The sequence below is a fragment of the Apium graveolens genome, chromosome 11 (assembly GCF_009905375.1).
Source record: "Apium graveolens cultivar Ventura chromosome 11, ASM990537v1, whole genome shotgun sequence".
Taxonomy (NCBI): Eukaryota; Viridiplantae; Streptophyta; class Magnoliopsida; order Apiales; family Apiaceae; genus Apium; species Apium graveolens.
In genome coordinates, this window is record NC_133657.1 from 95,704,850 (window position 1) to 95,715,742 (window position 10,893).

Genomic DNA, 10,893 nt, shown 5'->3' on the forward strand with positions numbered 1-10,893 from the left:
TGCAAGTTACTACGTGCTTGCATACACCTTAATATATAGTTGTACATGCTGTGTAATTAATCAAGTTGTCTAAATAGTTGGATGGATGAGTTCCTCCCGAGTTACACAGCTGCTCAGAATTAAGAATGGTCATCCTTTGTAGATTAGCTAGTAAAAATCTTATTATGTAATAAATTTACTGATGTAAGCCATGAAGTAATCAGATCTCAGATGTAACCTATAAATACAAGGCTGGTAGTTTGTAATTTATTACCTAAGTGAGAAAAACAGAGAGAACAAAAAAGCTGAAGCTCTGCTTTAAAAAAGGCTGAAGCATGTGTGTGAAAAGCAAGTTGTATTTTTGTTTGAATTATAACATCAGTTGTGTGTTTAAACTATATAAACTATATAAAGTTTTTAGTTATATTTTGATAAAGCCCATACACGTTTCCAACAAAAAGTAATTTAGTTTGAAAAGCTAATTTTACTTCCCACATTTCGGCTACAATTCTGCAGGAATGCTGAAAGTCTGAGGAGTTGCAGCCTTTTTCCTAGTATCCAGAGCATATAGCGGTTTATGATTCCATTTCTTTAGATATCTTGTTTACTGATCTGAGACAACAGATTCATGCTGATCTTCTGCACCTAAGCTAGCTGATATTAAAACTTGCCTTTCTGCAATGTCCATAATGTATGGTCACTACTCGAAAAGATTGCCAAAAACTGGTCAGCCCCTAGGACCAGGAGGGAGCTTAGAACATCTTTAACTATCCTTTCCTCCTCCTGTACTAAATAAGTAATATCAAACTTATCAATGTCGACCAAATAAAATAATTCCAGTCCCCATCCATGCCTGGTTTTAGATGTGCTATTCAATTCTCAGATTAAAGTTGCTTATACCTATAAAGAAGAATTCATGAGTGAGAGCTAATCCAGTGAAGTGCTATAACGGGTTCTATTGCTTGAACATGGAACCAAATTTAAAAATGATCAATCCAGTGCATCCATTTACAAATGGTGACTTGGTTCTATACCAAATAGGCAAATATAGCTTTTCTATCCTTAAAAAGGTAAGCATTTCGGGTCTAAGTTCTATATCAGGAAAAAAAAAGCGGCATCAGGCATCAGGAGTCAAATATTGAAGCCAGAGTTCTATTAGGCAACAAACTACATTTTTGTGTCAAAATATTCCAATAGTTATAGTAGCTATATTAGCATTAGCATCGGATTTGCTATAATGTATACATGCATATAGTTATGTCTTGAACTGAAAATTTGTATAGCTTTTTCTATTAAATACTTGTGTTCAAGACCTCGTTTAGTAACCCTAGCCTTAGCCCGGTGATTACCCATGTTTGTTCAAGAAACAGAAGTTAAATATGTTAACTTTAAACCTGAGGAAGATAACTATTTAAAATCCTATCCATTCAAGCAGGCATTTAAGATGCTTACCAATATCAAACAGCGTGTTTTCCAGCAAGAAAATATATCTTTGTTGTTTTCACAGGTACCATGTGCTGTTGCAATTTCCCTGATGTCAATACATTCAAGAGGAGAGCATACTTGAACAATGATATTGATATGTACAGTTTAGCAAATCTTAAAAGAATATAATAGGTTGATCAGACTATTCTATGCGCGAGCCCATACTTTGATCGCCTTTTGAATAAAAAGAACAATCAACATGCCAAATAGTACATCACTCATCAGCAATCCTGGTAAATCTACTGAAGATGTTGCCAGCATTCAATATTAATGGAGAAAAAAAATTGTGGTCCAAACGCAAACCCTGTTGATTTTTAGGCTCGAAATGAACACGTTGATTTATGGATTTATAAAATAAATCATATATGGAGTTAGTGTGGGAAAATAAGGTAGAGTTCAACAAACATAGCATCCAGCGCAGGCTATAAAACAAGTGTCCAACTAAAATGTTGATATTTTTCACAATTTTGAATTGCACTATATGCATATGCATTGATGTTTCGGCCAGGTATTTTAATATTGAAATGTGTTATTATTTGCTAAAAAAGAAATAAAAGCAACTTATTAAATAATTAATAACCTGTCCTCTATTCAGTTGGTCCTCAAAGGCAATGAACGGAAAGAGTAGAAACAAAGAAGATATACACTATGCTGTTTGCTCCAATATGAAGACGTCAGACTCTACTATATAATCGGAATTTTGTGGGTCGGTTAATACAGTGATCTCCCTGCAATAAGTGAAGCACTTGACGTAAAACCTAAAAATCTTGATAGCATGTAGATGTCTCTTCCCGAAAATATCTTCATTTCTAGAATTAAACTTGACACCTTTTCCGATATAATTTCCACTTAAATTACATCGGATGTTCATGGACCGCGCCGTACGAACCTTTAACTGGTTGTTTGCATGTAGTTTTCTCCTCAAAATTTGCCAGAATCAATTAGGATTCGGATTTCTAGCATATCAAAACTGAATCCAATTCAATTAGATCAAATTTGTCCATAAATTATATTTCCATTCCCCATAGGAATACTTTCTGATATTTTCTAATCCAGAAAAGAAGGAATTTTTTTAAATATTTAGATCTTTGGTATAAATAAAAAATATTTAAAGGCATTACCGGCTTTCTTGTTCTCTCCATAAGCCCATGCCTGGATAGCTTTCTTGTTCTCTCCTTTCTGTTGCCAAAGGGATATTAAATGAGTGGAATTGGGAAATGGATGGAAGGATAGATGGGGCGCCAGGGGATGAGCAAAGATACATATTCCTATGGTAGAAAGAAATGCACAATGCAGAAAAAACTTGGTCAGCCAATAGTAATGAAGTTTTAATGCTATCAGGCAGTACTTAATCAATCAAAGAAAATGAGAGAAACTATCATCCTTTTCCATTAGAACTCATGCATGTCAAGGTAAAACAACACTGGTAAGGTGACCAAAGTCTCTCTGTCAATAGGTCCAAGTTAGAGCTCCAGAGCGAAATCAAGCTGGCCAAAAGGACCTAACAGTCCACTAAGACTTGCATGATGTCACCATTCTGATGTAACTATCAACTATAACTCCCAGAGTTAAGCTATACGCGGCCTACTAAATCTAGAGCACTAGTTACATACTTGACCCACCAATCCAATCACTTTCGCGAATAACTCAACATGTTAACAGCCACAGAAAAACAAAATTATGTGGATTAGATACTTGTAAGCTGAACTCTGAGCAAGTTCATGCTTCGTTAAACAGCCACAAACTTCTTGAGTTTCATACTACTTCCATAATTTAAATATCCCATTTGAGGAATGTTACGCTAATAACTTCCCAGGATAACACAGATGACACTGAAAAAACTCTATCAAGTACAGCCAAACTAAAAACTGACTTTGTCACTGAATCACATATTCTGTACATATAAATGATACATTATCCATTCATCAAATTCCCTTGTATAGCAGTGGCTGTTAGTTTCGAAGTTCAATAACCGTGCTGGATAGTCACCCATCACATCACACGACACTGCATATCTAATCAGCTTATTACTCTTCCTCTTCTTTTAATCTTCATTATTTTTAAGGCCTAGCTATCAAACTGCTAATATAAAATAAGATTATTATTGTGCAAGGTGGAAAAATACAGAGTGACACAATTACGGAAACAATTCAATTACAGTGATTGCAATTAATTTAAATGGCTTGACTATTAAAATTGGATAAACTTGAAGAGCCATTACCCTTTGCCGTAGGTGATACCATTCTGCTCAATCCAAAAATTTGTTATGGTTGTATATGATAATATGATTCCAGCCGTTCAACTGATGCAAGAGGCGAATTACTGCTGAAAAACAATAGTAATGAGTTTAATAGTAAAACCAGATGACAGTAAAAGTATCCCATGAAGTGAACTGCTAGCCAGTTGTATACAGACATATTGATAATAAATAGAGGGCTAATTTAAACAAACAAATCTTGATTAAATCACAAATCAACAGTGATCAACTGAATGAACAACCTTTCAGGGGGATGACACACAAAACTTCCCATCCTACTCATTTCGCCTCTTTGATCCTATTCACAATATTCCTTTTTATTCTAATACATTCCATTCTCCCCAATAAAATAGCGCATTGGACTGCTTGAGGATAACAACAATCATAGTTTTAAGCATATATAAACAGATAATAATCAATTAACAAATCCATATATCAAAGCAAGTAGCAGAAGCAGATAAAATATAACCGAATGATACACAGATCCAAACAAACACATATATCCATAAAAAAACAAGCAGTTACACTTATTTAGGAATCCTCCTCATCACTCTCATAATCTTTGAACAAAGATTGTAGTGTCTTATTAGCCTGATCGTTTTTCGTCTTGTCTTTATTTCCTGTTCTTTCCAATGCTTTTTGCTCTGGCTTTTTCTTCACGGCACAAATGTGACTGAGAATGAGTTTATCACCCAATGTAGCACACGATCCTTTACCACAAATATAACGAGCACAAGTAAAATCACCGGAAACTCTTGTTTTCTTTAAGCCAATATTATTATTTTTACTATCTAAAATATCTTCTTCATCATCAAAATCATCAATCCTCCTGACACATTTTTCCAGTCCACTAAACTCAGATTTAATCAAAGCTTCATCCTCTTGACATAACTCATCCTTCTTCTCGGGCACCAGGTGATTAATCAATGCATCAACACTAACATCTGCATGTCTAGATTTTATAAACCGCAACTCCTCCAACGCAACAACATCCCCCATCTCTCTTTTCAAACCTCGAGCCCGGTTCTCAAGAGATTCCATAGCATCCGCAACTTCCCTCGTTTCTTGTTCCTCATGCCAAGGTTCGAAATTCCTGGATGCACCAGACTCGACAATATAATCAGAATTTTGTGGGTCGGTGATCACAGTGATCTCACTACAACAAGCGGGGCACTTGATGTAAAACCTCAAAATCTTGATAGTATCTAGATATCTCTGCCCGATAACCTCTTCTTTTCTCGAATTAAACTTGGTACCTTTCCCAATATAATTTCCACATAAATTGCATCGAATATTCATGGACAACATCATACGAACCTTAATTTGGTTGTTGATTGCATGCACTTTTCTCCTCGGAATTTTGGCAGGATTGAAATCAGGCGAATAGTACTTGTTCAACACTTTTCTTTCTCCCATAGTAATTTAAAATACACTATATAAGTAAAATTGCTAAAGGAAGAAAACGATTATCAAGAGTCACCAGTATTTGTGTTCTTCCCGATTACTGCTCGTTTATCTTAGGGTTCTAATCATGAGAGATTGTTCTATATATAACGATACAATGCAACATATATACGACTGTAAGAAATCGAATCTGATTCGGCTTCCCATCAATATATATCTATACTATATTATAATAACCGGTTAACCCCTCATTTTTATTATCCCTTTCCACGTCAGATCTTCTTCATCAAATAACAAAGTATATTATCCCTTTCCATCACGACCGTCAGATCTTCTTCATCAAATAACAAAGTCGTTAGATCAAAATATTAAAATAATACACTCCACAAGTTCTGAGATTCAAATCCCGTCAACAACAAACATTTATATTATTATTTATAAGGATACATATAAGTTCTCAGGTTCAAATCCCGCTAACAACAAATATTTATATTATTTTCAAAAAAATACAATATATAAATTTTCAAATTTAAATCTTACTCACCAACAACAAATATTTACATTATTATTTATGAATAAGATCTCATCAATTATATACTATTTATACTATTTCAGCCTAACTTGAAATTATAAATATATAATCATTATTTAGTTTTTAATTATTTATATAAAATTATATAAAATAGAATTAAAAATATATAAATATTAATCAAGACCCGTACATAACACGGGCTGCAAGCTAGTATTACAATAAGATTAGGATTCAAATATATGTATTGTGATTTCATGTTCAATATATTATTATTGTCGGTTTTATATATTTAATTTATATAATACAGATAAATTTTTAAACTCTTATTTTTCAGAATAATGAACCAAAATATCATTTTTGAGTGTTAAATGGCCCAAAATGTTACTTTTGAGAATCATGGCCCGAAATGTCACTTCATAACGGCACTTCGTCTACCGTTTTGTATTTTTTTTTCAAAAAGATAAAACGGTACATAGTGTATCGTTTTGATACTTAATATTTTTTAATTTTTTTTATTAATGTGCAAAACATTAGTTGAAGTAGCGTTTTGACTCAAAACGGTACATCATATAGCATTTTGTACCAAAACGTTACTTTATCTACCATTTGCGCATAAAAAAATTAAAATGCCAAAACGCTACAAGAAGTACCGTTTTAGGTCTTTTGCATATACGTTACACGATATACCTTTTTGAAGTGACATTTAGGGCCATTTTCAACCCCAAAGTGACATTTAGGGCCACCACCCTATTTTTCATCATTTCTAACTAACAAATTTAGATTTTAGATAGATTAAATATCATATTCTAATTAACAAAATCTGAAATTAATTATCTCAAATTTAACATTTAAAAAAAGTTTAATTAATACCAATTTTGTGTACTTATAATTATTCAATATAAATTTTTGATTAAAAAAAGTCCAATTTTAACATATACAAAAATATTATTACCAATGCAATTGACAAAAATTGTTACGGTAAAATTTTAAAACTTTCAATCAGTGTTCAATAGATATGGCTTAGTTTCAAAATTATTAAATTCAGAATTTTGAATTTATTAACATAGGGAGCTCCCTAGTAAACTGAGAAAAATATAGTTGAAATCAGTTATACATTCTTGAATATTATTGTTATGTTTCGGTGTTATGGGTAAAAACATGTATTTAATACATGTCTAAAACGTCGTTCCAGGTAATGGTCTCGTGGCTTGTAGGATGCCTTCGCGGTTTCGCGATGCTTAGAGTTGTGCTCCAAAACGTGGTTTCATAGTGCTGATGTATGGAGCTCTTATCCAAAACATTATGCTGAAGTTGAAGGGGTAAGACCCTTTATATAGACGTTTCTAGGAATTAGGGTAGAATTGGGTGACTTGATGGACAAGTCTCTACCTCTGATTGGACTTTGGAGTCCCAGAAAGCAGGAATTAGTTTTCTTCTGAATTTAGGGTGCTTGGAGGCTACTTCTTGTAGAAGTAGTTACTTATTTAAATACATTTTTTGGGATATTTAATTAGCCCCATTATTAATTACCAAATTAATTTATGAGGATCAAAATCCTAATCCTAAATAATTAGGATTTTGATCCTCATTAACCGAGCTTTTCCCTTTTACCAAATCAGATCTAATTAATGCGACATTAACTCCGCAATTAGGGCTATTCTTATTCCTTATCATTTTCCCCCCAACTTCTAGGAAACACACTCGATATTTCGTAGAAGTTAAGTTAACTCTTACCCTACCAACGGTATCATTTTTAGCGTAAACTGTGGAGTAACCTAAACATTTACAATGATTTGCCTTATCCAAGGCTTCATGATATTTTCTGAAATTTTCATAATTTTTCATACTCATTTTCTTACCTTATTCCTATTTTTAGGTATTTTTTCTAAATTTTCCTAATATTTTAGGAATTTTTCTACATCTCCGGGTATTTTTCGTAATTTTTCCTAATATTTTAGGAATTTTTCTACACCTCTAGGTATTTTTCGTAATTTTTTCTAATATTTTAGAAATTTTTATGCACCTCAAGGTATTTTCGTAATTTTTCCTAATACTTTAGGAATTTTTCCGTAACTCCGGGTATTTTTTATAATTTTTCCTCATATTTTAGAAATTTTATTGTATCTCCGGGTAATTTTCGTAATTTTTTCTAATATTTTAGGAATTTTTCTATACCTCCGGGTAATTTTCCTAATATTTAGGAATTTTTTTGTACCTCCGGTTATTTTTCATAATTTTTCCTAATATTTTAGAAATTTTTCCGTACCTCTGGGTAATTTTCCTAACAATTTAGAAATTTTTTCATACCTCCGGGTATAATTTTTCCTTATATTTTAGGAATGTTTCCGTACCTCTGGGCATTTTTCGTAATTTTTCCTAATAATTTAGGAATTTTTCCATACCTCGAGGTAATTTTCCTAATAATTTAGGAATTTTTCCGTAGGTCCGAATATTTTTGATAATTTTCCTAATATTTTGGAAATTTTTCCGTCCCTCTGGGTATTTTTCGTAATTTTTCCTAATAATTTATGATTTTTTCCGTACTTCCGGGTATTTTTCATAACAATTTAGGAATTTTTCTATAACTCCGGGTAATTTTCCTAATAATTTAGGAAGTTTTTCGTACCTTCGGGTATTTTTCATAATTTTACCAGGACTAATTTGTAAGTTTGCGAAATTCAGAGACTAAATTGTAATTTTTAAAACCATGGGTGTAAAATTGTCATTTTAAACCTTCTGGGGCCATTCTGTAAAGTGCGCTAAACCTCGGGTACCAAACAACAATTTGGCCATTTAACTCCCCATCTTTTCGATCTCACCTTATCGAATTATGCTCCAAATGTAGTCTGATCGGGGTGATTTCGATCAGCCTGTTGTTGGAGTAGGATCCTTCGTATTTTTTTTCCTTTTCCTTTTTTAACTTCACTTCCTTTTAAAAAAATTATTATTATTGAAAAGTAATCATATTTATTTTATTCAATATTTTGAATAATATGAGCCCCATGTCAGGAGTGTCCTACCCGGATAATTTTTTTATAAAGTCCATTCTGATAAAATTTATTTTGATAATGGCCCAAATAGAGTTAAAAATTCTCGAATAAAAGTCAACTCAGATAAAATTCAACTCGGATTAAATTTTCTGAATAATAACCCAAATCAGGTTCAAAAATCTCGAATAAAGTTTAACAAGGATAAAATTTTCGGAATAATAGCCCAAATCAGGTTAAAAAATCTCAAATAAAATTCAACTCGGATAAAATTTTCTGAATAATAGCCCAAACTGGGTTAAAAAATCTCAAATAAAGTTCAACTCGGATAAATTTTCCGAATAGTAGCCCAAACTGGGTTAAAAATCTCGAATAAAATTCAACTCGGATAAAATGTTCCGAATAATAGCCCAAACTAAGTTAAAGAATCTCAAATAAAATTCAACTTGGATAAAATTTTCTGAATAATAGCCCAAACTGGGTTAAAATTTCTCGATTAAAGTTCAACTCAGATAAAATTTTCCGAATAATAGTCCAAACCGAGTTAAAAGATCTCAAACTAAATTCAACTCGGATAAAATTTCCCGAATAATAGCCCAAACCGGGTTAAAAAATCTTGAATTAAATTTAATTCAAATATATCTTTTATTTTTATTTTTTACAGAAATCCCCCTTTGACCAAGATGTTTACCGAATTATGGACTGATTTGTCCTTGTCGTGGGATTTTCGACCAGGATTCCATACGGTCAGGATCCTGGTCGAACAATTCACAATTTAGATCAGGAATCCTGGCCCCTTGGACCAAGATTCTGAGCCCTGACCGAACTATTCAATATTTAAATCAGGAATCCTGACCCCTCGGACCAGGATTCTGACCCTGATCGAACGATTCACAATTTAGATCAGGAATCTCGACCCTTTGGATCAGGATTCTGAACCCTGATCGAACGATTCACAGTTTCGATCAGGAATCCTGACCCCTTGGATCAGGAATCCCGAATTACGAGCTGCAAGCCTTTCAATAGCCATAAGTTTGTGCTCGTTTACCCGATTTGAGCCTATAATATATCAAATCGAAGTTTATTCCGGACTCTAACTTATAATAACATTATCCTCTTGCCACTTACAAATTTTCGATTCTTTAATCGAATAAAATTATGGCTCTACGAGTGTTTGTGTTCCTTCTCCTTTCCTTCAACTGGATGTAACGAGGCCTCTACTAGTTTGTCTGGATTAGTGCGTTATCCTATTTGCATGCTCGATTTAATTAAACCCTCAGGTTTAAAGTGTATCAAGTATAAAATACCTCCTTTTCTTTAAAAGTTTTCAAGCTTGTATGAGCCTCATCCTATTTCTGTTCTTGACTAGATACGGCCCTTCGAAACATGGGATTCGGCTTTCCTTTCTACCCAATTCTGGGTGCATTAATCTCTCTAAGGAGTAATGTCCATTGTCAACAAAATTATGCCTTTACTTTTTACGTTATAAGAAACTTATTTCTCATTCTCAGCAATCCAGGTTTTGGCTTAATCAAATTTAGAGCATGCGTATGTCTTCTTCGTTATTCTCGGACTCAAAGGCCTCGACCGTGGGATGGAGTGATTCCAAAGGGCATCCCAACCTTATCCTTGTAGGTTAAAAATAATGATGTAACTCCCGCATTTACTTTGTAAGTGACACGATTCACCCATGATATGGGAAATAGATAGTCCGTTGAAGCATTTCTTGAATATTTGGTCCTCTTTTTCAGCCCATCAAGTACTATTCACATGACCATCATGGCTTGCTTATTCACTTTGGACAAGCATGAAGTAGGAATCACGGTTATTCTCCTCATAATTATTTGTTTGTATATTTTTTTAAAATCCTTGTTGTTGAGCTGATGTTCATGATCCGTCACTGGGATTCGCGGAAGTCCATATTTGTATATAACACTTTCTCATGAAAATTGTGCCACTTGCTTCGTGGTTATTATTCTATGTGTTTAGCCTCAATCCACCTCATGAACTAACTTGTGGTTATTATCAGGAACTACCTTTGGGAGTTAGCTATGTGCGTGCTTCAGGTATCCATCATCTATTCTTCTCCTTATCTTTGTCATCATCCATCATCTCCGACAGATATAACCTAAATATGACACGTTTGAGTGACAGCCTTGCCCCTCGAACGTAGCTCACGGTTCTTCTCATGTACTTTTTTTAGGCCAATTCCGTTTTTTGGGGGTTCGGGCATTTCAAGTAAGGAATCA

The 10,893-nt window shown here is 33.5% G+C and overlaps 1 protein-coding gene across 2 annotated transcripts; it reads right to left on the reverse strand.

The window, feature by feature from the left end:
• Nucleotides 1-2,049: 2,049 nt before the first annotated feature.
• LOC141698035 (uncharacterized) lies at nucleotides 2,050-5,283 on the reverse strand. 2 transcript variants are annotated; one of them, XR_012564925.1, is made up of 4 exons: nucleotides 4,247-5,283; nucleotides 3,686-3,786; nucleotides 2,586-2,732; nucleotides 2,050-2,434 (listed from the first exon to the last, which is right to left on the reverse strand). XR_012564925.1 is itself a non-coding variant. In XM_074502640.1 (2 exons), exon 1 carries the CDS (start codon nucleotides 5,135-5,137, stop codon nucleotides 4,253-4,255), a length of 885 nt encoding a protein of 294 aa, XP_074358741.1. In that variant the 5' UTR covers nucleotides 5,138-5,283; the 3' UTR covers nucleotides 3,672-3,786; nucleotides 4,247-4,252. The 2 variants fall into 2 exon arrangements, 1 of the variants encoding a protein (XP_074358741.1); XM_074502640.1 differs by lacking the exons at nucleotides 2,050-2,434; nucleotides 2,586-2,732 and having other exon boundaries at nucleotides 3,672-3,786.
• Between the last annotated feature and the right edge of the window lie 5,610 nt (nucleotides 5,284-10,893).